Raw genomic sequence first — 27,967 nt, forward strand, 5'->3', positions numbered from 1 at the left:
TATATGCTTTCACTTCTGCCAACGTGGGGGGGGGGGGGTGGGGGGGCCCGGAGGAGAACCCATTCTTATCTTGAAAAACAAATCTAACTTCTGCTATTTTGTGCAGAATATCTACTGTGCATTTATTTTTACTGTGCATCTCCCCCCCCTGCCACCACCACTAACCTCCACCGCCCCATCCAAATGCATTATGAGCTTGTTTATTTTTACAGGGATTTATTCATTCATAAATATTCATGGCACACATGTCACATAAATATGATTCATTTGAAAGGAAAAAATACAGTTGTTTTTTTCTTCCTTTCAATAACAGCAAGGTAGTGCTTATCGGCGCATTCTCTACCATAGGTACTGCAACACCTTTGGCAAGGCTAATATTCACGGCCGGGTGCACCAATGGTGAACCAATATTCCTCATTAGCGCACGTCATTCGGCGGCCGTGAGCAGTGACAGGGGAGGCACAGAAAAGGGTTTCTTGTAATCCTGACGAAAAAAAAAAAAGATTTGTCCCCAGATAATGCAGGAATAAATGAAGACAACGCACACACTCTGCCTTTGATAGGAAACCCAGTCAGCAGCCCCCCCCCCCCCCCCCCCCACCGCATCCCATCCCCCCTCAACCCTAACCCCTCCCCAACCCTTACCCTTACCCCCCCACCAACACCCCCCCCCCCCCACCCCCTTTCATTGCCTTCATTTGCAACTTTTAATCAGTCCAACGAGATCAGATGCGCATGCGATTTGTGGCTGGAAAGGAATGAGGGGAGGGAGAAATGAAATGTTAATTTGTATTGATTACCTATGTGCATATGACCCCATGGGCTCCCCCCTTGCATTCTTAAATCAGCCCAAATTATTGGACTCGCTAATTTTACTGCTTTGGCCGACAGGCAGCAGCCAGAGAAGTGAAACAGCCACCCCCCGCCCCCCCCCCACCCCACATCCCCTCGGTCGAGAGCCTTCTGCCCCTAAGAGGTCCGAGGAAATTACAGCGATGGGAAAAAGGGGTTGTCTTTTCATGGTGACACGATGGTGTGCAGCCGAATTAGCCCCCCGTTTATTTATTTTTCATGGCTTCTTTTTGTGTGTGTTCATGTGTGTGCGGGTGTTCATGTCTGTGTGCAAATATGTGGTGTGCGTGTGTGTGCTCTTATGTGTTTGTGTGTGTTCATGTGTGCGCATGTGTGTCTGTGTGTTGGTGCGATAATTACATTTGTGGGGCTCTGTGGGCGAATAAATACTAGGTGATTTAAGTAGGCTAAGTTTGTCTTACACTGCATTTCATATCGCGATGCCGTATCCAAGCAATGGCGTGAGCCACGGCGTATATGCATGTAATTACTTATATTTGCATGCGATTAAGGTAGATCTGTTTTTGCTTCAAACAGTGGCTCAATTACACGAATACGCATTCAATACACACCCACAGGAAATTGAAATGTATTTTTTTTCTCCAAAATGATAAGATTAATTTCTTATGATTACAAGCATGCACACACACACACACGCACACGCACGCCTGCCAGCCCACAGCCCATGCATGAAAAAGCAAGAGTTAGTCTTGCCTGAGAATATGCTTACAGACCCCCCCCCCCCACACACACACACACAGACTCATGAGCAGAATACCTCTGCAACCAATAGAGGTAATGGTGGTGGAATGGACCTGGTGAACCCAGATCACCATGGAGACAGAGCAGCGCTCTGCTGCCATCTGCAGGCTACTTTAGTCATAGCAGCCCACAGGGGTCCAGTATTAGTCTACAGACACAGGCGTTCACACTACACAATATATATTCTTCCCAATACTCGGATAAGCTGGGCTCAAATTCCCCTGAATGATAGTAATTCACTCTGATTGGCGCATGAAAAGACATCCGGGGACAAAACCATTAAGGTATTTTTCTTGTGTAGGGTTTTTATTTCGTGGCAAACATTAGTTTTCTCACACATTTAAAATGAATGGTGCAATACAGGAGACACCTACTCTCGGTACGGCAGTGCATAAAATCATATTATCTCACATCCAGGTTTTTTTTTTTTTTTTTGCGGGCGAAACATAATTAGCAATGCTGCTAACCAGAAAGGGAAATCGTTTAAAAACGCCGGGGTACAGCAAACATTGCCATCCCGCTTGCAGCAGTAGAACTGTATTGCATCAGTCTCACATAAATAGGCTTTACTTTACTCCCTGGGTTTCTGCGTTTCACTAGGCGGATGCGCTTCTCTGGGCTTACAGCAGATACAGAGTCTACACTGGCTTCAAGTGGTTCCTGGAACAGAGCCACCATCCGGGCTTCCAGACGGAGAAAAGTGCAAATTTAACAACGATGACAACAAACATCAAGGGCAATGGAGACGCGGATGAGGGCCTGTCATCAGTGTGTGTGTGTGTGTTTTTGTGTGTGTGTCACACTATGTATGCGTGTGTACGCGCGTTGGTTTTTTCTGTAAAGGAGGAACACAGCGGAGCCTAGATTACAGTCTTCAGTAAATATAGAGTGCACGGGTTTTTCTCCTTCTGAAACACTAAAAGAAAATACGGAGTGAGTGTAGGTGTGTGTGTTGTGTCTTTGTCTCTGTGTGTGTGTGTTGTGTCTTTGTCTCTGTGTGTGTGTGTTGTGTCTTTGTCTCTGTGTGTGTGTGTTGTGTCTTTGTCTCTGTGTGTGTGTGTGTGTGTGTGTGTGTGTGTGTGCGTGTGCGCATCGAGCGACGCAACAGAGACCGATTATGACGGCTGTCCACCTGCCACTACGGTATACAGACAGACGGACAGACCTGATGGGGGGAGGGGCTTCCCCCACCAAGCGGATACGGGTTCTCTTTTATACTGGACCGGTCTCGATCACTCTCGAGGGGGGGGGGGGGTGCGAGGAGGAGGGGGAAGTGGTGGTGGTGCTGGTTGGTGCTGGTTGGAGCTGGCCTCACAGGGCGGCGGAGGCGTCCGACTCCTTGGGCCGGTTGCGCACCACGTGCTCCAGCTGGCCCGAGTCGGACACGTCGTAGCTGGTCCGGTACTTGGCCAGGATCTTCATGAGGGGGCGGAGCTTCAGCCACCACTGCTCCTTGGGGATCCTGTGGCTGCAGGGCGGGGGGGGGGGGGGGGGGGGCGGAGCAGAGGGGGGAGGGGGTGAGTGACACACCGCCGCGGGACCGATACGGAGGCGCTCGAGGATTTAGCGGTCGGCATGGCGGGATGGTTGTCACGCGATACGTTCTGACGTCTTTGCTCTCAATGCACGATTTTGCCAACGTTTGCAAAGTGAAAATCTTAACACAGTTCTCGCCTTTATCACACAGCTATAATCAAACGCAAGCATACAACAGGTTTCCTTGATTGAGAAATAACGACTGACGGTTCGGCGGGGGTCGTGAGCGGGAGAATACGTACACAAAGTCGGTGTCGTCTTTGAGCTGCACCACGGGCTGGAAGACCAGGTTCCTGCGGCGCATCCCCAGCAGGCAGCACGAGTCCTCCGTGTTGGCAAACACACGACCTGCAGCCGCCCATCCAGGGGTCAGGCGGGGGGGGGGGGGGGCGATATCACAGCCATCACATATGGAGCATGGGCAGATACTAAAGTGAGAGTGTCTAACTCTCTCTCTCTCTGTGTATGGAGCATGCATGACAGCGGCCTAAACACGCAGCGTGTTGGCGGTGGTGGGGGGGGGTGGTGTGTGAGGCAGGCATGTCAACGTGTACCAGGATGTAGCAGCGTGGTACGAATCCCGGGGAAACTCTGCGAAACGCCATTCCGCAGTATCTCAGAGTAATGGCGCTTTAGGGTGATGGAGCCTTCAGAACCGTATTTTTCAGAAGGGAAATGTCTTCTCCTGCCCCATTATGTCTGCCCGTCTGGCACCAATTGTGCTTGCAGCCATCCTTATGTATCTAATGTTATTATGACTTCCTCCTTTCACGGGGCCTTCGGGAGCCTTTCCGTGCCCGTATGTGGGCTTAGGGTTATGGGGTATGAGCAAATATTATGGCCGATGAACCCCTTTTTTTTTTTTCTTCACTCTGAAGCGGCAAGGTCGTTTTGATCTGCTTATCTCATTATCAGGTCTCTTTTTATTACCAATATATCCCCCGTTGAGTTAGTACCGTTTCTTTGTGTGGTCTATTGTCATGAATCCGAACATGCTTGTAGTGTGCATTATATACATGGAAGGAAATAGCATATAAAGCACATAGAAGAACGTACCCATGAACCACTGCCTGCGACTACACTCTGAGATTCTTATCGAAACAAACGGCGACAACCCAAATGGTTTAAGACGCTAAGAGGTGAAAACGCTAACCGAAAGCGACAAGCATGAGAGTGGACCGGTAGCGATTGCTAGCCAGTTAGCCCGAGTAGCGAGACCCTGCGATCCCGCCCTGTGTGTGTCGATGGAGGAGTACCAGAAAGCGAAACACAATGGTATAAGGGAATAAGGATGGCAGCGACTGCATCTACTATAGGCAGTTAGATGGTCATGGAGCCCACGTGGTGGGAAAATGACATTGTAATAAGAAAGAGGTTTACCTTCGTCTTATGACGTCCATGCGCAAGGACATGCGATCAAACAAAAGACAAGGTGTTTCAGCTTGAACCCTCATTCAACGCCACGGCACTCACAATAGATTCAACTGTATTGTTGTTTGTTGTTGTTGATTCAGTGGGCGGCCTGCCACAGCTTCAGCTCGTGATCAAACGTGTCTTTTTACCGCGTTTGATCCGTCTGAAGGTATGTTCATTAAAATTCAGGGCGCGCCGCTTTTGCCATTGAGTGCCGTTTGACAGCACAATGTAAACTCTGCGTCGGAGGACATATTTACATTTGAAAGATAAAGAGATAAAAGGGAACGGTGGATGAAATATGCCCCGTCTGACGTCGTAACTCCATGACAGATCTGGGTGGAGCAGCTCTTCAACGCCACCATCACCATGTCTCTGGGGGAAGCAGGGAGGTGGGGGGTCGGGGGAGGGAAATCTACATCTCGCCAGAGCTTTTGGGGGAGTCGGGGGGGCGGCTGGGGAGGAGGGAGGGGTCGCCGCACCCTACCTTGTCTGAAGGTCTCCGTCAGCTTCTTGGTGATCCACTGCATGGCCTTGGCCGAGATCTTGGTCCCGAAGTTGCGGTCGAACGGAGACGGCGCCCCTCCCTACCGAAGCAAAGGAACGGTTTACATGACTGTTTAGTTTCACATAGGGAGGGGTTTAGAAATATAGATTTTCCGATTACAATCGATCTTCATCTGAATGATCCAACATCGATTGATAAAATCCAGGGATTTATGTTTTAATAGACGCCTTTTCCCATGCATGCTTGAAGCTCTAACCATCTCGGGATTTTATGAATCGTTGTTGGATCCAACATCGATTCATGAAATCTCAAGATTGATCTTTTGAAATATGCCTTCCCCATGCATGCTTGAAGCTCTAACCCTGTTAGTCTCGCCTGGCCAGCATTCGGGCACAACCTGCAGTCGGGCACTAAATGATGTCGACTGCTGTAGTATATCGGTGATGTTAAATACAAAGTACATAAATGAAACTGCTTTGCACGGTCGGTAAACGTTCTCAAATTGATGAAGTGAATTGAATGAAGTGGAGTGACATAAACGGGGGTTGGTTATTGAAACAGCACTGGTGTGGATGGGCCTACCTGCTGCATGTGTCCCAGTACGTTCTTCCTGCAGTCAAACACCCCCCTGCCTTCTTCAGAGTACAGCTGGTAGATGAAGTCTGTTGTGTAGTTTTCATTACTGTTCTCATTTCTAAACAGGCACAGTATCACACAGGATCATTAGTCACCAGAAACAGCAATTTCATTAATTTCATTCAGACTGCATCTGTTTCTTTGGGGGATGAAAGGGTTTTTTGCAATATGTACGCTGCCAAGACATTTGTTTTTTGAATAGCCCCAAATGGATCACATTTTCATAATATTCAATGTTTCGAGGTGAAAACTAAATTGGAAATGAAGAAGGCCAAAGTGAATTCCTAAAGTCTGACAAGAAAGACAATTTGAAATTGGGGCCATAAACTAGATGAGTTTGTTGTAAAATGAGTCTTTATTACCACTATAACTGTGAAACACAAATTACCCTCATTTTATTGAGGCTCTTAGCATTTTTCTTTTTTTTTAGCATTTTTTTTTATAAAATACACAATATTAAATGTAAATGTGAATTGCTTTACATGGAAAAAGGTCGAACAAAAAACTGGTGGATTCCAATGAGATTATAATTCCCTTTTTTTTTTTCCACAAATGAATTTGTACTTTATGTATTTCTTGAATGCGCCATATGTTTTGGGCAGATGTTTTTGCAGAAGACCATAAACCTCCTTCTTCCTCTCGGTCTTTCCAAACAAGATGGCAGAGCTGTACTTTAAATTGACATCTTGTTAGTTATTTGCCAAAAAGAACCGTTAATTAAATTCAGGGATGACTCAATTAAGTTCCGCCTGGATTGGTTTTAAATATGCCTAATGGAGCGTGGCGTGGAGGTTCCTCTCCAATAAAGTGGGTAGCAGGGTACGTGCAGGACGTGTTCTGATTACCTGAGAACCAGGCCTCTCTGGATACTGGTCTTCATCTTCTCTGTTAAATGTTCCACGTTGGACTAGGGGAAAGAAAACAAAAAAAGAGCAGTACAATGTTGATCTGCAGATGGCGCTGTGCTGGCCTTTCTCTAGCTGAACTCCCAAGAGCATGCTCCCTCTAGTGGAGAAAGCTAGACATGACAGGCGAAATCCTGCCAAAATGTGTGCTTCAGCACTGTTATAAAAACAAAAAGGGGGGGGGGGGGGGGGGTCACCTGCAGGTCTCTGATGTCGAAGGGTTCTTCGTAGATGTAGGCGGCGTCGGCGCCTGCGGCCAGCCCACCCACGCTGGCCAGATAGCCACAGTATCCCCCCATGGTTTCAATGATAAACACGCGCCTCTTGGTTCCGCTGGCAGACTGCTTGATGCGGTCACAAGTCTGACACACATACACACAGTTCACAATCTCACACACCATCAATAGCAGCCAATGTGTGTCAAGACAATTTCCTCTTTGTTTTTTGCATGTATATTCTATGTCAGTAATTATCGTAGAAAGACCTGTAATGTGGTATGAGTATAGAGTAGGTCATGCAGAGTTGGAGAGATTCACAGATAGAACGGACAGAATACAACTGAAATGAGGTCAGCATGCTCATTTCAGACACTGTTCATAAGAAACCGCGTGTTACATGAGTATAGTCAGGCGAACGTGATAACCTTTACCCAGACTGGACTGGAGTTCTGTTTAAAGACAGCACATGGTTAATTAGAAAAATAAATCTTAAAAAAATCAGGTTGAAATCTATACATCTATATATATATAAAATAAAATATGGCGACTGCAGATACAGCTTTGGAAGAATACAATTTCTAAACAATATCTACAGGGACAGCAGAAAACACAGGCTACTCAGTCACAATATCTGATCCAATAAGAAATCAATTGCAGCAGCATGTGCTTTGCACCAGGGATGGTGCGCTGTTCCTCTGCACTTTAACACTCGGTTGGACGACGAAAACGACGAGAGAGGGCGGGAGGGTGTAGGGTGTAGGGTGGAGGAGGGTAAGACGGTGGTGGCGGACAGGGGCGGGCCTTACCTCCACGATGGCATTGAGGGCCGTGTCGGCCCCGATACTCAGATCGGTGCCGGGCACGTTGTTACTAATGGTGGCGGGCAGCATACACATGGGGATGCAAAAGTCCTCATGCGTGGCCCGAGCGTCGTACAGCTGCAGCAGACACTCAAAGGCCTGAGGCGGCGGCAGAGCAACACCGCGCGTTAGAGGGACACACACACACACACCAACGTGACCTCCCACACACCTCACACACATAGAGCCAAACCGGCCATTCTGGCTCTTTCCGTGTGATAGGGACAGTGGCTTCCCTTTGGCAAGACGACAGGGGTGAGTAAGAAGAGAGAGAGAGAGGGGGGCTGACCCTCAGAGAGAGAGCGAGAGGGGGGGAAGAGTGTGAGAGTAGAGAATGATGGAAACATTATAAAAAAAATAAATAAACGAGTGTGAGAGACGAGGGGCGATTGCGAGTGAAGCTTCAGAGGAAGGAAGTGGCAAGAGCTCAGCGGAGAGAAAGGAGAGGAAGTCTGACGCGGCAGGAGATAAAGACGTAATTGGAAAAGGAAGGAAGGCCATGGGAAAGGAATGAACGTAGAGAGGAAGAGAAGAGATGGGTGACAGCTGTTTAGGCCAGGGGCTAAGCGTGTGTGTGTGTGTGTGTGTGTGTGTGTGTGTGTGTGTGTGTGTGTGTGCGCGCTCATGTGTGTTCGTGTCCGCTTGTAGAGGTCGATGCGGTGGCTCCACCTTATAGGGCAAGAGACACGGGGAAGGAAAACTGTCCGTTGAACCATGCAAGGGCCAGATCCTCCAGCGGGGGACAGGTCAACAGGCAGGGCGCAGGAACACGCACAGGCGAGGGGGAGGAAGGGGCCGGGGGCATTCCGGGATGAGGGGCATTCCAGCAGGGACCAAGTCAAGATGGCGGCCAAGACAAGAAAATCACTCAATAGATTTTTTTTTTTTTCTTTCTTTGGGCGTGTTAATTTGTTCACAGATGCACGTTTGTTGTGCTTTGTTCACCCGTTGGCCTAGTTGAAGTAGGTAATATGGTTTGTAGGATAGTGTAAACTTCTTCACGTTTATTAGTTTAGCATTTTGGACCCGTTTGTTGAAAAGGCTGAGAGCAACGCACATATCCATTAAAGGGATATGCTTTGTTTTGTGTCGTTGGGTCAATCGATCACTGGTGACTTCACCAACGTGGGAACTGTTGGGACACAAAACATCTATATCCACCTGAACACCAAACACAGGGTTGACCACTCATCTAGACAATGTAGGGGTGGAAACTCACACGCACACACACACACAGAAACACAGACACACTCTCATACAGATCCTCGGGGAGCATGGCGGGGACAAGTCATGTCACAGCATGCTCCTTGTTGGGTCACTTACCTGGCTGGGGAGGACAACGTTACCATAGACCTCCCACCCACTGTCTGACTAACACTGCGTGGCCGTATTTGTGTGTGTGTGTGTGTGTGTGTGTTGCAACTGCATGCATAAAACCACATTATAGTAAGCATGGCCAACAAGCTACTGTATGACCATGTCCTGACCTACAGGGATGAACAAACAGGTCAATGTCCGAACTAACCTCTTCTGGCCATATCCGATAAATACCTTGAGGAGTCATCGGTCAGCCCAGTAAGCAACGGGCCCATGTGTGTGTGCACTCCACAGAGTGGCCGGGTGCCTTGCTTTGTTCGTATGTGTGTGTTTGGCAGGATACGTGCATGTGTTTTCCTAATCAAATCATGGGTTTCCCTCGTCCCGGCTGCTATCCTTACAGAAGTGATGGCGTTCAGGGCGGTGTCCGCGCCCACACTGAGGTCAGAGCCCGGCACATTGTTGGAGACGGTGGCCGGCACCATGATCATGGGCACACAGAACTCCTCGTGAGTCCCGCGCGCCTCTTGCAACTCCAGCAGCGACAGGTAGGCCTGCAGGGCGCGTTATCATCATGTTATTAACCCCACGGGTCGGGGGGTCGGGTGGGTGGTGGGTTTGTTGTTGTAATTTGCGCTGGGCGGCGGTGATTGGTTAGTTGGTCGGTGGGTGGGTGGGTGGAGCGGCTCTAGCAGGCAATGGGATGCAGGCGACGGGAGGTGGGGGTTAGCGGGGGGAACAGAGATTGAGCGTCGCCAAGGGGATAGCCGGCTCTATCACAACGGACAGCAGCGTGAAACAGACCAGGTACAACTCTAGACAATACACAACACTCCTACTGTACACTAGACATGAACCAACACAGGGACCTGCAGAGTCCTGCAGTCCAGACTCTGGATGTGATACCAGGTAGATGAAGCTGGTGAGCGTCTATACAGGGGTGCGTGAAATGGGAGAACTACAGTACACAAAGCAGCAGGTTCCCTCCCATTAAGGCCAAATCACACCCATTATTAACAGTGTTTAGTCTTATTTGTCATCCCAATACTTTAATTGCCTGAACCCAAAGACAGAGTGTAAAACCCTGGTAAGCAGGCATTTAAAGCGCTGGAATTCAAAAGGAAAGCACTAGGCATAATCGCCAGCAACTAATTGAGGTGTTTGTTTCCATTTTTTCTTTTGCCCAGGAAAAAAGACTTAAAAGCATAATTATGTGTACAAGACTACACATGAAAGCATGTAAATGAATGCAACGTAACATGGAATGGAATAAAATTAGCATAATCAATGTTCTCCTAAATCAACATCATCTGCAATGATAAGTAGCAATATCTAGCCAAATCAAAGCTCCTCCGCATAATGATATGTAACCATTTAGCCGTCATTATGCACTTATACTGTACACTCTGCTGCTTCATAGTATAGCGTTGCTGGGCGGCAATGCATTTATTTTTCGCTGAGAGCCGGCAAACATATGGAGATAATTATAACTGTAGCCTCATTAGCACAACTCGCCTTATTAGCAGGAAGAAGGATAGTCGTTAACATACCTCAAATCCCCCGATAACAAGCAGTGCGTTTATGTTATGCAGTCGCATCTGCTCGGCAATTTTGTCAACGTGTTTCGCTGGGAGCGTGCTAGAGTTAATAAAATAAAAAAAACAGTGAGGAATGAGGAAAAAGTCAACATTTATAATGCTAATGAATGAAGATTCAATTAATAAATCGTTACTCGGCGATTGACTGCAAAAGTACAATTTGGTCCTAAATAACGAATGCGTGTGTATTTTGGGTTGTCGGTGACGTCTGACCACAGTAAAGTAAAGCCAAGGCCTACCGCTTGGTACCCAGCAGAGATCCACCTTGACCGGTCCATCCTCCTACGTCGGCCCACTTGATCTCCTTGATCTGTGAGGGATGGTGAAGAGCGCACACACACACACACACACACACACACACACACACACACGATGAAGAAGGCAAATCACACCCCCCTTGGCAACGACCTCATCACTCATCCTCCACACAAGACGCTACGACTCCCCTTCGCTCCTCACATGGACACGCGGCAGGGATGAATAATTAGCAACAGAAGCAAACCGTCCGTCCCCTCCATCCATCCATCCGCTCGCGGAGCTGGAGTCCATCCACGGCGTTAATGTAAGGACATTAGAGGGGACGTAAGGAGGGCGCTGATACCGTTTACACCGCCACGTGATTTATCTCCAATGAGGCTCATTAACCTACAAGCCTTCAGAGGTGGGGGGCGGAGGAGGCAGCCCCGAGTACCTGGAGGAAACCCACGCCTTCATCCCTCCTGCTAATTTATGGCTGCGGACGTATTTATGTGGAGAGACTGGAATACATCCAGGACCCAATGCTGGGTTGTGGAGACGGTCCATATTACAGACACGTCTGGGTGTGGGCCTGCAGAACTCAACGGGTTGTGGAGACGGTCCATATTACAGACCCGTCTGGGTGTGGGCCTGCAGAACTCAACGGGTTGTGGAGACGGTCCATATTACAGACACGTCTGGGTGTGGGCCTACTTAAAGAGTGTGTGTTCCGTGGTGGTTCAGGGGGATCGTGCGTCTGGCCAGAGACTGCAGGGACGTTCCTACACCGTGGTGGGACTCTGCCAGACAGCACGGCCCGTGGACAGGAGGAGGCTGAGTGTAGGAGCGTGAGCGTGGTGTTAAAAGGCCACGGGCAGCGAAAAATCCATTACTTCCCCCAGCCTTCTTAGGGTCAGTTGGCTGCAGCCTGACAGGAGCTAGTTGGCTACAGCCGGGTAGCTAGCATGCTAAGCTAAACTATATTGTTTTTAGTGTATAGAATGCAAATCAGCATTGTTTTACATAATGCAAATTGAATCCTCCTACAATACTCTCGATCATGTTTGAAGATGCCTAATTCTAGTACTTTCAGATTCTTAGGGAAAACTGTTGAAAACCAAAAGGAGATGGCTGGTAAAACCAGTTTTCAGAGGAGAGCATTTGGAGTCCTGATAAATATAAATATAGACACAGGAGGGGTATAAAAGGTTTCCTGCCTTTGCTTGCATTTGAATTCCCACAGCCTCAAACAGTGTAGGAGGACAGAAATATAATATTCTTGCCTGCCTGCAAAAATAATCACACTTATTCTGTTCTTTTGTTCACCGGATTCATTTTGCGATCAACGGTGCCCCCTGCTGGTATTCACAGGCACTTCTCCCACAGTGGCCGTGTGGGTTGGAGGAGGAAGTGGTCAGAGGAAGACATTAGTTGGTTGACACTAATCTGGGCAGATTATCCCTTTGGCCTTTCAGACTCCTCCTTAGTCACAGAGATAAGAGTGGCTAAACGCTGTCAGACACTGTCGCTCAAGCAAGCTAATTTCTGTCCATTGTAAAACGACTGCATGCTAACTGATTTGATATTAAAAAATATCTTCACTATTATCATTTATATTATAAGACGATAGATAGCCTACTAGTATATTCAATGGGGTGATTATAATGCAAATCTCTGTTCTTAAAGCTAATAAATTAAATAGATTAGGCCCTCCTGACAGCGGTTAAAACCTGGCACTGATGGGGGCCCGCACGGGCAGAATATCATGTTGGTGCAACAATAAAGATCTTAGACACCCGCCTCTCCCAGCAACAGGAGCTCACCGCTGACCGCTGTGGCTTTAATCCAGCGCGTCGGCTATATCCGTCTGTCTAAAGTGTAAATATCTGTATCTAGCTAGCTGTCTATCTCTTCTATATGCCATCATTCTAAAGGAGTTGCTTTGCAAATGTTGTGATTTTTTTTTGCACTTACTTGATTCCTGTTCTTTTATGGGCTATTTACTCATTGGGGAATGCACTTAGTGTAAATCGCTTTGAAACAAAAGTGTAAAAGCGTAAGCTGAATAAATGCAACCTAATGTCATATTATGTACGTTGTCTCACGTCGTAAAGGTACAGTAACCTCGCTTCCAGTGGACAAAGTTCCTTAACAGGACTAAGTCATCTGAACTGATGCGTCGTGCCATGAAGAGATCCCTCACCTGTCCCTTGTAGAGCCCCTCAAAGCCGTCGCTGACGGCGAACATCTTGTGTCCCTCGGAGATGCCCACCCTCACGGCAGAGCGCACGGCCGCGTTCATGCCGGCCGCCGGCGCCCCCACGTTCAGGATGGCCACGTTGAAGTTGCTCTGAGGAGAGGAACACACGCACACACGAACGCACGCACGCACAGAGAGACACACAGACACACACAGACACACACGCTTTAAAAATTAGACAAACAGCATCTGTATCTGCCCATATAGGTGTGTATTTATTTTAAAGTAATACTTATAAAGTGGCACGGTTTTGGGCATGACCAAACAAGCTAAGAAACCAGCGCTCGAGCCTTGGCTGTGTCTGACTGACTCACGCTACGGCAGTAGGACGCCACCTGCTGCCGTAGTTCGCGCAGTAAAGGGCATCGCTCGCCACACACTCCAGCCAATTACAAACTAAGATTGCCACCATCTGTGTTCTGCGACGGCGGTGTCCTTTCGGTGTGACTCACTCTGTCTCTTTGATTAGAGGGTTGTGTATGTTGAAGCAGTATCGGATGAGAGAGAGAGGAGATCTATCCGTGGCTGCGGTCGGCGTACGAGCCCCGCGGAGACATGATCAATAGAGGGTTTCTACCACGGCGCCGCCTCCAGCAGAGCTCCCACGTTCAAACCCTCGGGCTCCACCCCCACGTCCCGCGGCTTCAGTATCCGACAGGCTGGGAACAGCTTGTAGTCGCGGGGGGGGGGGGGGGGGGGTGGTCAGCACGCGGCGGGGGAGCAGGTGGTGCCTCTCTGGTAACACAGCAGGGAAGCAGCCCTGACTGCCAACTCCCTTCCTTGAATCCAGTGTTTACATTGAACCACGTGACCAGGCGACATTGCGCTGGGGACTGTTGGACAACAGCTCAGCTGAACGAGCGGGAAGAGAGCGTGATCACAGGTAACCGCCGCAGGGGTGGGTCAATTTGGCTTTCATTACAACCTCGCCGTGTGTAATCGCTACAGCAGCATAGCATGATTGACGGGGGCTATTTCTGCAGTGCGTTTCCCGTTTTAAACAAGCAAGGCAATTGGAGAACGAGAAAGTAATTTACATAACATCCCTCCGGGGGGCCCAGTGCTCATTAACACGTTTTAATTTAAATCATCTTGTGTTTTAGAGGCTCGGGCTTAAATTAAAACCCAAACAGTGACTCAAAGCGCACTATAATTATCTGCTGCCACATCTGACTCAGAGCAGAAAGTCTGTGTTTAAAATGTCCTACTGGTTTCATACAACTAGTGGCTCAAGCTGTTGTTCACATGGTTGGCAGTAGGTGCAGAACAGTGATAAGTAAAACAGGGGATAACACAAGTGCCTAAAAAATTAAAAAACATAAAAGTATATAGCTATATCTTTATGTATTATAGGGAACTCCCAAAACAGAGACAGTGGCACTACACCAACCTTTATGGTTTATTGAAATAATGTGTCCAAAAAAAACTGCAATAATTGCTGTGTGAAGGAAGTGAGCGGCCTTCGAATCTACCCTTGGTCCGAGTCTGACTCGGTTACAGCAGAGCTTCAAAGTCAAGCAGGTCGCAGATGAGTCACTAGACAAGCCCCGGAGCACCGTGTCGGGCAGCATCCATTTTAGGGTCTTGTTCTGTGTTTGATATAATGAGTGTTGTTGGCGCTGGTGGTTTAAACATTGTGCAAAGTTTCAATTAAAATGCCAGAAAGCCCTTACTAGCCGATAGCAGAACGGATGCGCGCGGATGTACAGCCACTGGCTAGTGGCTGGGAGCGCATCCATTCTGCTATCGGCTAGTAAGGGCTTTCTGGATATGTCAACGGGGTAATCTGCGGTGAGTGTTTACATGCAAAGTTCATACTGTTTCGCCACACTATTTGAGTTAAACGAGCACGGTGGTGTCTCGTAAGGAACCAACTCGTGTTACATAGGTCTTGGAATGGTTTTCTGAATGTGTTTAGAAGACCCAAAAGCGGATAAAGCTTGCCCCCATAGGTCAGTGTTAAAGCTATTCCGTAGCGCCGGCAGACGGCGCAGATCTTTTACTTCCCTCAACATGGGGTGACCCTCAGGAAAACAATTGTGTGGTTAAAAACCGCCAGAGTTCTCCTTTAAGAGCATGTGAAGAAAGGCATTATTGTAGAAAAAAAGAAAATCGCAACTGGAGTATATTAACTAAGCAGCCTGTTATTATTAGTAGGTAGAGCTTTTTGATATAGGAGAAGGAGTGCAAATAGTTGGTTTGTGAGGAAAGAGATGTCGCAACGCTTTTATTTAAAATGACAAAAGCGTAAATTTATTTAAAGTGAGTCAATCTTTTAAAATGAACGCACACAGATGGATTGTACGTGACACATGGTGCCACCAAATGAAAAAGTCAGTAGCCTTGACAACGACTACACATCATCCGAGACTGGGGAGATTCACTGGGTACGGTAATTATGGCGCCAAACTCTTTCTGAACCGAATGAACTGAACGATATTAATGCACTGAACTGTGACTAGCGAAGCGAACGGTTCAGGCTTTTAACTTGAACCGTTCCATCCCTAGTAGCAGTCATTTCACGTGCATTGCGTATATTCCTAGGATGATAAAAAAAATAAAATAAGTGGAGAAAAAGAGTGGAGACATGAACTTCAATGAGAATCTGTGGAAGACTTACAACGGGCAGCTCAGACTCTGGTTTACGATGGGCCAGTAGCTTGTAGGTCCGCAGGTTGTTTTCAAAACTCCTAAAATAGCAAAAGTACAAATCATTACAAAAATACATTGAAAAACTGCATCATCGTTTCAACACTTCAGGGCAACATAACAGTGTGGGGATTAACTAAGGATGGTAATTTGCTTTGGAAAAACCTGATCGTACCTGCCGCGAAGCTTCACTGCCTCCTCAAACTTCTTCTCGTCCATGGCCTTCTGCACTTCCTGAGTCTGGGGCACAAAGAAAGCAGAGAGAAGTCTCAGGGGAACCTCCATGTCACACACTGGACACGAGAACACCAGGGAGGGGATCCACTGTTCCAGTATGTTGGCCTTTTGAGGGGCCTGTGAACCCACCTATGTCATGTATCTAACATACAGTACATCCAGACATACATCAGGTGTTACATCTAGTGTTGGAATGTGTAAAACACTAAGAAGAGAAAACACATTTGAATTATTATTGCTTCTGGGGCAGATCTCTAACAGGCTAGCAACCTGACAGAGTTCCTGTGTGTGACCGCTTTGCAAGAGCCATAGTCGCATCACATCACCGTCACCATCCTCATCATCGACTATGGATCTAGGGAATGCAAATGAAAACAACTAGCAAGTGGTTCCACAAGTATAGAAGCAGCTTAAGTATGGAGCTCAGCTGATTACTCATCGACAGAGCAGTCTTTTTTTCACAATTATTTATGCCGGAGCGACGGACTCAGAGAACAACAGTCCTCCTCCCCCTCTCCCCCTCTCACCCTCTCCACCGTGAGGACCTGGTAAAGAGGCTGGGGGCGCCAGCTGGATTTCCAGCTCGATACTTAAGCTGCGTCTGCACTTGTGGAACCACTTGCCAGTTGTTTTCATTTGCATTCCCTAGGTCCATAGTCCCGTTCTCCACTGCATGACCTTCTGCGTGAGTGCATGAGTGTGTGCATTTGTGTATGTAGTTGTGTGTGTATGTGGATATTTATAGGTGTGTGGCTGTATGAGGCTCTGTCTTTGTGTGTCTGTCACTACATGCGTGCGTGTGTGCGTGCGTGTGTTGACAACGTCTGGTACCTACCATCTGTACACACTCCATCAGAGGCAGACGCACCGACTGGTTTCCGCAGAGGGAGACCACGCAGGCTGGGGTGTTGGCTGTCGTCTCCAGCAGCGCCATCACTGCCTCCACACCCATACGACTGGCCTGTACACACACACACACACACACACACACACACACACACACACACACACACACACACACACACACACACACACACACACACACACACACACACACACACACTCTGCTAGTCAACTGAGCCATGCTTTCCTCCATAGAGGACAAGGAGATGACTGAAAGCTGAAATAACCCAGGAGTGGTCGCTGGTGGCTCCACGTTGTGGAAGTAGGACATCAATGTGGAACTGACCTTTAGATACTGATGGTTTTATAAGAGGATTAGTAAAAGTGAACAATTTCTATTAGTGCAGCCTTAATCATCTTTGCTTTCTTCAATTCCACCTTGGAGCATCTGCATTTGTGTTCAACTCACTTGGTGCGTCAGAGAGTCTGGTGGGGTTTATATTAATCCTATTTATAAAAGGATTACTCTCGCCGTGTCTGTGCTGGAAGGCCTCGGCGACACAGCAGGTGGCGGTATGATTCTGATCATGTACTTTACATTCAAACTAACGGGCAGTCTCCATGACGACCCGCTCAGAGAGCCTGAGGCTTTGTAGGATGTGAAAACATACGTCAGATAGAAGATTTATAGACAGAAAACATGGCTTACATCAGTGTTTATAGTTGGCACTTATACTCACCAGGATGCGGTCGAAGGCGGACGGCGTGCCTCCTCTCTGGACGTGACCGAGGATGGTCACGCGCGTGTCAAAGCCCAAGCATTTGACAACAAGCTGGTCGTCAGGGAGTTGAGAAATAATAATAAGAGACTTAGCAAATGTTTGATGATTGATGGCTGACAGCCATATGTACTCAAAATACAAGATGGAAGAATGGCCGATGTATCTTTTTATGAAATTCCAATACTACAGCTAATGCTTTCTGCTATTGTATTAAAGGGGCACTGTTATTTAATATTGTGTGTCTTCTAGCTGTTTACATTGCAGTACGTTTATAGATTAACCTTCCCTGCGGACACACATGCAAACCAAAAAGAGTTAAACGTGTCGTATTTGTGTCATGCAATATAACACAAATTCTATAATTTCAACAATCTCTACTCTCATATTCTGGCTATTTATTTATCCTCAAGCAGTACCCCTTTAAATGTCTAGAAATATTAAATGTGATACTATTCCAGTGTGAAATTGGAATGCAATATGAACAAATAACGAAAGCCAAACAAAAGCCATCCATACAAAGATGTACACACACACACACACACACACACACACACACACACACACACACACACACACACACACACACACACACACACACACACACACACACACACACACACACACATACGAGTCACAACCACAGAGAGCAGACACAGAGACACAGAGGGGAGACTGGAGGAGAGAGGGGGAAACTGGACGGTGCAAGCAGTCCATTCGTGTTTTTACAGTCATGTTAGTGGAAGCACAACGACGACACACGAGAACCAAAAGCAGGTAGGAAATGTGCTAGAATAAAACAAAGATATCAAAGATATCAGAGCAGAGACATTAGAGAAGTGCAGTCCTAACAGACTTCAACACTGTGGGAAAGGTCAAATATAACTCCAAAGAAAAAATAAACATTCACTGAGGTTAACATTTACACTTTTCATAAATAGATAGTTCCAATGCAATATGAGTTATATGGGTTATGAGTTAGGTAGTGCTAAAAACTCATGCCAAGTTACCCAAATAAACGTACAAACATCTGACATGTAAAGGGAAAGTCAGGGTGGCCGGACAAAGAACCGACATCCAATCGAGAAAGGAAATGCAACTCTCAAGTCAGCTACGATAGCGTGGGTGAAGGCTGTCTTACCGAACTAGAAAGTGTGAGCATTCCAGAAGGCACAGAGACAAGAGTCAAGCCACACCAGGGTAGCGGAACAGGTAGGCAGTAGAGGGGCATACGGGACGCATTCGGGGATGTTCACGGCTCTCTGGAAGGTTTTTTTTCACCACGCGGGGTTGGGTTTTTTTTTTTTTTTTTTTCAAACACACCGTACTTACATCCTTTACATAGTCAGTGGTTATGGGCTTGTTGTTTCGACCGATCGCTCCCTCGGCTACAATTATGATATTCAGCCTTTTCATGCCTGCTCGATTCTATAGGGGAGTATGGGGGGAGGGGGGGGGGGGATGGGAGGAGGACGGGGGAGGGGGAGAAAGAACATGACAGAAAAATTCAGACGATCGCTTTGACACGGGCTGAGGTCAGAAGCACGGGGGGGGGTGCCGCCAGGATGTATGAAGAGCCTGAGGAGAGCCAATGAGATGATTCGTTGGGCTGGCATTGGCCCATCATCATGAGCGATATCCTCTCCGCCCTATCAAGTGGCGGGCTTACAGGAAGCCAGTAAAGGCAGTGATGACTAAGGTCAGATGGCATCCCTATCTAAGAAAAGCATCCGTATTTTGTCGCGTGGCCCTGGTATTTTGTCAGGGCCAATAGGGGGAGCTGGCCCCTGTGGCTCAGCCAGGCTGACCTCAGACAGCAGCAGGCAGGCCTCCGTGCTTCTGGCCCCCCCCTTCCTGGGTGCTCAGGTACTCACGTCCTTCACAATGCTAGAGGTAATGGGCTTCCCGTGCCTGTCAATGGCTCCCTCAGCCACTATGATAATGTTCAGCCTTGTGCCCCTGGAACGGGTCTGGACCAATAGAACGACAGCACGTTTGACTGATGCGTGTCTGCACCAATGGCACGACAGCAGCATGTCTCGGTGGGCAGAGACGTAGCACAGTGAGAACGGAACCAATACAACAGCTTAGACATTAACCAGCGTTTTTTTAAATCTCTTTAACCCCACTCGTCAACATGTTTAGAATTAAATCAACACTAAAGGAGAGTGGGGAGTGTTTGTGGAGCATACTAAACGTTTTGAGTGGGAGGCGGTTAACAGGGCTCCGTGGGTTTGGAGTGGGGCTGGGAAGGGGGCGATTGTGTTACCGCAGACAGCTTCTGACACATCTTGTCCTCCCAGCCGTCCTCCGGGGGCATCTCAGGGATCAGCACCCAGTCCGCTCCGCAGGCCAGCGCACTCACCAGGGCCAGGTACCTGGATGCAGGGACACACACACACACACACACACACACACACACACACACACACACACACACACACACACACACACACACACACACACACACACACACACATTAATTATTATGGTTTGTTAATAACAGTTGGCAAAAAAGTCAACCTAGATGCAGCCACACGCACACAAACACAAAAGTTTATGTACATAATCAGAAAAACATATATACCGGCATACTTACATACATACTCAAACAATGACACTCATAGATACAGGCATTTACAAATACACATACACACATACAAATTCAAATACATACTCATAAATAAATTCATGGATAGATTAGGTACAGACATAACATATACACACACACGCATACAAATACCAAAACCCCAACAGGCCTGTGTGTCTAAACAGAGCAGATACACACGGAGATGGCCTGAGAACACAATGTCCATAAACATGCTGGTACCAGCCAGGCCATGCTGGTATCTGCCTATGACGGTGAGAGGGTGTTTGTGAAATCCAGCTTATCAGGGTCACTCTTACCCACAGTGCCGGCCCATGACCTCCAACACAAACGTCCTCTGGTGACTGAAGAGGATAGGAGAATACAAAGCATTACAGATTATAACAGAGAATAACAGGAATGCAAAAGAAATGGCATTTTCTTCCCTGCATTGCTAAATAGCACCTTCTCAAAATTACAACTTAAGACAAGCAAACTTATCTTTTAGTTAACAATAAAACAAAATATACATTTTAGGTCTAACTTTTCACAGGTCCCTTTTATTCTTATGTTATTACTTTAGAAATTATCTGAGCAAGATGTGAACATTCATGCGATGATTAAGATAACTGTAACTGTACCTTTTGGCAAATTGCCAATTGCATGTGAGACCTACCTACGGATGGGACAATGTATCATTTTACAGTGGCTGACATTTTTGTGAATTTCCACTGTTATTATCGTGAATCGGGATAATCGTCACGATTATATCCTCACAAGTGACTTTAAAAAGTTGTCTAGCTTCTACTATATTGATTTTACAAATTGTCAAGTCAAGTGATTCCAATATGTATAAAAAGTTTAGTGTATTTTGAGGATTATCGTGATGAAATTACTTGGCCAAGATAATTGTGAAATTACATTTTCACATTGTCCCATGCCTACACCCACCACCCCACCCACCTCACCCCCCTGTCTCCTCCTCCATCCCCTCCTCACCTCTGGGCAGTGGTCATGATGGCGTCCACCACCTCGATGATCCGGTGCAGGGCCGAGTCTGTGCCGATGGTCATGTCCGTGCCACAGAAGTCGTTGTCGATGGAGCCCACCATGCCCACGATGTGGAGGGCCGAGTGCTTCTGGGCCGCGTCCCCGTTGATCAGGCCTGGAAGCAGGGTTCGGTTTGGGGAGTGTCAGACCACTTCCAGAGTCTTTTCAGACTTTAAAAAATGGAGGAGTTGCTTTCAAGAGATGACGCTCCCATTCCCATTCTATTATTGGGAATGGGATTTTGGGGGATCTTGGGGATTTGGGATATCTATTTCTTTTTTTATGATATTTAGATGAACATATCAGCCTTTCAGTGAGAGTTAATGCAATCTAACAGTTTAGTCCTCATATTAACCTGAATAAATATCCTTCCAGAGAAAGGCAATCTCTTCCTACATATATTATGTACCTTCCTTGCATAGTACAGAGCATGTATTAAAAAGTAAGTTGACCATCTATTTGTCAAAGTTGTTAGTTGTGACAGCTGCATTGTTAACTCTCCATGGGAGTCACAAGCTTCCCCCCTGCAGCCAAAACAGGTGCTCATCAAGAGCAGCCATCTGGTCAGTCTATAATTACCTAAGACGCTTTTTACTTTGCTGACTTGTAGAGGCAGAATTCCTATATGCTGTATTTAATATGCCATAAAACCTTTCTTTGCTAATCATAATATTCATCCATAAAACCAACAGCGTCGATCATTCTGCTCAACATGGGAGCAGCTTGGCTTCAGGCGATGACAACTGCTGAGGACAGGGGAAAAATATGATGAGGAAAACACTTTTGTCTCTTCTGTCAGAAACACCAAACAGGGTGTGGAGGCTTTGATTAACTGTACAATCTGCAAAAAAAAGCTGACCAGATTTCAAGTTTTGTCTTTTGATGGACTGCATATATTTCTCCTCTCTACACATGCTATACAGTCCATGGACTGGATGGATCTAAACTCTGGATCTTTTTAGCTGCAGTGTTTTTCCTTTTAGATGATCCTTTCCAGGTGGCAGAGTCACTGAAAAAACTCATCCATTATTAATTCTACATGGCAGAAATACTGCAAGGAAAGGACTCTTCCCTGAAACTCATGCCTTTTTCTGACTGAAAGACTTGAGGTTGAGGTTGACTGATTTACATTTAGCAATTCTACTGCAATTTTCCCTTCCCTTCAAATGAGCTTACATCACTTCCTGTGAGCTCATCATCTTTCCATCTATCCCTCACATTCTTGCCCCAAACCACCACCAACACAATTTGAGAGGGAAAAGTCCAACCTAACCGAATCCCATACGGTTCCTACACCCTTCCCACACCTCCACCTACCTTGCTCCACCAGCTCGGCCAGCAGCCCGCTCCACTCCTCCCTGAACAGGTTGGCCCCCGTGAGACTGCCGTCCCCCCCGATCACACACAGGTTGGTGATGCCCTTCTCCACCAGGTGGTGCGCGGCCCTCAGGCGTCCCTCGTGCGAGCGGAACTCCTTGCAGCGGGCGCTGCCGATGACGGTGCCCCCCTGTGGTGGACCAGGGTGTTACATGTCCAGTTATGTAGATATGCGTGCTACCGTGAACATTACGTAAGGGATAATGTATGGAACGCCAGTCATTATTGGGAAATAAGCCCCGACAGGACGAAACAGGACACCGACGCGGAGGTGTCTTGCTTTGCCCTGAAGGGGCTTATTTAAGATAATGACTGGCGACGTTCTATACATTATCCCGCTTATCACATGGCTACTTGCCAAAACGAAAAAATAACTTCACACTCTGTGTCTTTCTACAATTACCATTCGTAGTGTTGAACAGCAGAGAAATAGTCTGCCAAAGACGTTGACGTCGCTTAGCAACCAAATCCGTTGGGGTTGATAAGTTACCTTACTACTACTTGCGGAGTGATACGAAAGACGTGAAAAAATCCACTTTCCTTGACAGCGGTCATTATATGCTTAGCAACGGCTATTATTAAAAAATAATTCACCACCAGAAGTCGGGAAGGCCCATGCAATTGAACGGAGCGTTCCACAGCATTGAGAAGAGCCGTGTAATAAATAACAATATTCAACTCAAACAGTGTACAAAACCTATGTGGCTCCTCAAATCCAATGTTCAGGTGGTATTATAAGATATCATAATTGATTCTGGGTTCATTCACTAATCTTATGAAATTGTTTATGTACAAGGATGAAAATCATGTGGCGTTAGTCATTTAAAAGCTTCTTCCTCCTCCTTCTCCTCCTCTTGTTCTTCTGTCTGGGTGCTGGACAGAGGGTTTGTGCGGTGTGCTTCCTACACTCTGCACTCACCACTTGTAGCATGCTGGAGACGCTTTCCCATGTGGCCTCCTTAATGTTGTCTTCTCCTCCATCCACCATCCCCTGATAGCCCTGCAGAGGAGCGAGTTGAAGAACAAGGTGAACATCTCGCCACAGGAGCCGCCACAACTTCCACATCAAAGGAAAAAAAAAACAGTATTTTCCGTGGAGCATTTTGAATGGTTCAATCTGCCGGTTGAGTTTTTAACATTGTAGGTTTAAGACTAAAATGAGGAGGCTACAATAACATATGAAATGCTGTGTCTAGTTGATAAGAAGCTTTAAAGATTGTGAATTTGCTTCAGCTAGCTCTAGGCTTTATATTACGTAATGTTCCGTTATCCGTTAAGATATTGTTGGGATTAATATAATCGTCACATCAAAGTCATATAATAATATAGATCATTCACAGGGTGTTATTATAAAAAAACAATTAATCTTCAATCTTCAAAATTAGTGAATGTTCTGTTCATTAATGACTAAGTGACTAAAGCAACAGCTATGACATTTTCCATTGCTGTTAAAAAGACAAAAATAGATGCTTTAATATTAAGTTGTCATTCATTGAGTGAAGTTGTTAAATTATATGATTGGATTTTATCATTTAAATTCACACACACACAGTAATGTGGCTTGTATGTGGGAGGGAGGTTGCACTCAATGCATCTGCTCACCGCCTTTAAAGTCAGTTATGTAACCCAGCCGACCAACTTGTACACACACACACACACACACACACACACACACACACACACACACACACACACACACACACACACACACACACACACACACACACACACACACACACACACACACACACACACACACACACACACACACTAAATGAACTGCAGTTTGAAGCTCCAACAGTGCAACCTCATCATTGTGGGATAGTCAAACTGTTGTTGGGACTGCTGCCTAAAAGCTATCCTGGCAGCTCCAATTAGAGAAGATATGTGCTCTCTCTGAAGGCAGTATTTCGAGAAAAGACCAAGTGGGCCTACGGTAAGTTCCCATTTTGTGTTCATACGTAGTGGTTCAGAGAGTCTTGATAATTGAGCACTCCTACTCTAGGACCTGAGTTTTCGACCTGATATGTGGAGTAAGCAAAGCACAGAAAGGGCTTATCCTTTGAGAGGAGACTTCGACTCACCTCGCGGATGAAGTAGACCTTAGCCCCGACGTAGATTCCCATTCGGACCACGGCACGCACCGCAGCATTCATCCCTTGACAGAGGAACACAAGGAAGAAAAGTCAGGGCCCAACATCCATAGACTATAGTATTATACTTGACCTTCATAGACTGCTAGTAGAAATCAGGTGTTCATATTCCTGGATAGGAATAAGGTTTGCAAAAGTTGCTAAGAATAGGAACGTTATTATTGTGATTATCATGGCAACACATAACTATTTTAGAAAGGTGTTCAAAATAATGGACCGCCTTTAATCTAATGTCACTTATTGTGTGTGTGCATATAGAGCCCGTCTCTGTTTAGTATTCTTTGGATTTTGGCCAACTTTTATCTCTTTCACAACGCAGACTGTGCTGCCATGTATGGTCAAAACAACCTCCTGGCCGCGCCAGCCTTCGGCTCAGTCAATGACTCAGTCGCTTACCAAGTTAACTCGCAACCCGGTAACACTGCTTTAAGTGCCCTGAATGTCAGCTTGTTAGCTGTTGTTAGTTGTAAGTATGCTAACAAGAACAGTGTATAATAACGGGTAATGTTGATGTAGGCCTACTACCCTAGACAGAACAACCAAGAATTTGACTGCACAAAGCAGAACTAAACAATGGGACAGGATCTGATTTCCTCCTTGGGAAAACTAAATGGGCAGCGAAATACAACCCAAGTGGTCCGAGCATGACGGCACTGCTGTCACTAGGCAACGCTTAGCTTGTTAGCGGCTAGCAAGGCACAGGAGTGAAATAAAACACACACACTACACATACAATTAATTTGGTAAAGGTCTATATATTTAATAGAATATCACTTAGGAAGGTACCGCAGGGCAAATAAAAAGTTAAATGTTGACCCCATGACCACTTAACGGGACGGCCAACATTCATCAGCACCGCGCTCAGCAGCAGCTGACATCCCATTAAGCCATTATCTTGGTTACATAACCATGTTTGAATGAAAGGCCCGCTGCCCTCATTGACATTCACAGCACCAAACATCGGGAGATTAAGAAAAGACAAAGAGGAGGAAAGAAAAAGTAAAGCTGAATAAATTGGAGGGTGTTGGAGTGACCAACAGGTTTGGGATTCCCATCAAGCAAGGTCGGCGGTTCCATTCCGAGCACAGCGCGCGAATGCCCTGAAAGGGTTCAGTCAAGGGTATGACTGCTGTCCCCCTCGGACATTCCATTCTTGCCCTGCAGGCCTCATATATAGTTTGTTTTGGGAACGGACTGAATGCTGTGTGTGCGTGTGCGTGTCTCTCTCAAATGGCATTTAGGGCCAAGATGCAATACACAAAACAGTATAGCTATTTCTCCGGACCTGAATGTAGGTTCGTGAGTTGAGAGTCAATTAGTCCATAAAACCAAAATGGAAATACTTAAGATGTGTTATGGTTATGTTTTGGGGCTGGGTTGAAAGCATGCATGAGAACAGTATCACTGACTGCTCATGTTCCACATGCTCTATAATATAAATATATGTTTATTATTATTACACAACACAGTATTGAAGTACAAGTTTGAAGTCTCATTTTGGGGACGCCAGATGGACACATTAATCCTGCTTATTCTATAGTATCGTCTGTAGGCCTATATAGGAAGAGTCGTGCTGCACATGATCCGGGCTTTCGGTATGACACAAGCAGGGGCTTGCGGTGATGACTTAATGCAGATGAATGCAGTTCATCACGTAGGCAACACAGCATCCACTTTCAACTCACAGCCCTGATACGCAATGTGCCTTGTCACGCGTACTGTTTGAAATTTGGCGTTTACTACAAAGTTTTACAACTGTGCTTCTATAACAAATCCATTTGGCACATGTCCCAGAATAGCCTGACAGTATAAAACCGGATTTCCTAGTTGAAGCACTATGTTATCAATGAGAAAGATGTGTACCTATTAAGCGCCTGGGTGGAGAACCACCTGCATTGCAGCATAGGCGCCTGGACCCTCACATTACGACCCTAAAGTATACAATGTTGTGCTTATAAAAACGTTGAATAGGTACTCTGCTTAAAAGGTTATAACGTCAATGTCCTGCATACATCCCAGAAATAGCATCTCAGCCCAGTTCAGGACGCTCCTCAACACTTCACCTTTGCGGTATTTGTGTAATCCCTGCCATGTAAACAGACTCAAGGCTTGTGTGGATGATGCGGGGAGCTAGTTAGCCCGGTAGCATGCTAACCAAGAAACCAAATGAATGAAGAGTTATCGGTGTCCTTGTCGTGATCACACACAGTCACATCCACCAGTCACTGACCCCGAGACTGACACATGAGAGGCATCACTCGGACGGTTGTCTCACGCGGCTAAGACGCGTCGCTTTGCCCTCTGTGGGGCCTGTGGAGACCAAGGCAATGTCACCCACAGTATATGGACTTGTTATGACCGGTCACGGTACCTTGAGCATCCCCGCCGCTCGTCAGCACCGCGATGGCTTTCCCCGCGCCCGTCAGGTTCTCAAAGAAGACCTTCTTGCTGTCTGGCTGCGCCATGTTTACAGCCTTTCGCTCTCTTTGCTCTCGCCCAGGTGATCAATTGAGTGTGGACCCAGGGATGGATGAAATTGTGAAGAGAAAGCAGGGCTACGACAAAGTGTGAGTCCTGCCCCTTTAACCGACCGCCTGCTTGTGTGCCCGCTGTCGTCCTTCTCGCGGTTCCGCATCTTCTGCGATTTGCATCGGGTGACGCTGGCTGGAGTGATTGACGTCGGCGATGGCCAACCAGCTCTGTCTCTACGACGACGTCACTCCACTTAAGCCAATCGTAGCGCCGTAGCTCCACATGTAGGCAGGCAGTTACAGCAAAATGTACAGTCGCTTGAAGCCTTCATCAAGATCCTTATTTTTTTTTTACTCATTATACCTTCGTCAAGTCTTTTTAGTTATATATGGATATAATGTCGATTTATGTAGATGTAAACTCTTAGAGATGTTAAGCATCTAAATTGAGTATTTTTGTACAGCAGAAATATGCAATAGTAAACGACTTTGGGTAGGATATTGCTATGTATTTTTTTCATGCGTTTTCTGTTAATCATATGAACAGCTTACTCTTCCTAAATGTATATTTTATTTGATCAATATTATCCACTGGTTAATATCCAGTATCCTGCACTGGAAAGGTGGACTTAATACGGTCCGCTGTCTCCCCCAGGTGGATCGAAGTGTAAATTACAAGTGTATACGTTTCCTCGTGGCCTTGTAGTTGGATTGTACAC

At 46.6% G+C, this 27,967-nt stretch overlaps 1 protein-coding gene across 7 annotated transcripts; it reads right to left on the minus strand.

Annotated features, from left to right (window-relative positions):
* Window positions 1–1,912: 1,912 nt before the first annotated feature.
* On the minus strand, window positions 1,913–27,363 carry pfkpa (phosphofructokinase, platelet a). 7 transcript variants are annotated; one of them, XM_084475623.1, is made up of 23 exons: window positions 27,149–27,363; window positions 24,709–24,782; window positions 23,544–23,624; window positions 22,565–22,754; window positions 21,197–21,362; window positions 20,518–20,562; window positions 19,880–19,988; window positions 18,943–19,038; window positions 17,572–17,664; window positions 16,824–16,949; window positions 15,927–15,991; window positions 15,723–15,792; window positions 13,046–13,192; window positions 10,845–10,915; window positions 10,558–10,645; window positions 9,409–9,561; window positions 7,637–7,789; window positions 6,810–6,974; window positions 6,553–6,614; window positions 5,654–5,765; window positions 5,051–5,150; window positions 3,393–3,498; window positions 1,913–3,082 (listed from the first exon to the last, which is right to left on the minus strand). In XM_084475623.1, the coding sequence occupies exons 1-23, from the start codon at window positions 27,240–27,242 to the stop codon at window positions 2,926–2,928; spliced, it is 2,523 nt and encodes an 840-aa protein (XP_084331749.1). In that variant the 5' UTR covers window positions 27,243–27,363; the 3' UTR covers window positions 1,913–2,925. The 7 variants fall into 7 exon arrangements, with proteins under 7 accessions (XP_084331749.1, XP_084331751.1, XP_084331750.1 ...); XM_084475625.1 differs by lacking the exon at window positions 9,409–9,561 and adding an exon at window positions 19,485–19,580; XM_084475624.1 differs by lacking the exon at window positions 7,637–7,789 and adding an exon at window positions 19,485–19,580.
* Window positions 27,364–27,967: the final 604 nt, after the last annotated feature.

The sequence above is a fragment of the Micromesistius poutassou genome, assembly GCF_964030765.1.
Source record: "Micromesistius poutassou genome assembly, chromosome: 11".
Lineage (NCBI taxonomy): Eukaryota > Metazoa > Chordata > Actinopteri > Gadiformes > Gadidae > Micromesistius > Micromesistius poutassou.

What these genes read in the sequence shown, in the direction of transcription:
- pfkpa (XM_084475623.1), bottom strand. Translation starts at nt 27,242, where the DNA reads ATGGCGCAGCCAGACAGCAAGAAGGTCTTCTTTGAGAACCTGACGGGC. An exon ending in TCTCCAGCATGCTACAAGTG is followed by an intron (nt 22,755 to 23,543) that starts GTGAGTGCAGAG and finishes GGTCCACCACAG; the next exon opens with GGGGGCACCGTCATCGGCAG. An exon ending in CAGAGAGGCCTGGTTCTCAG is followed by an intron (nt 5,766 to 6,552) that starts GTAATCAGAACA and finishes GTGCCTGTTTAG; the next exon opens with AAATGAGAACAGTAATGAAA.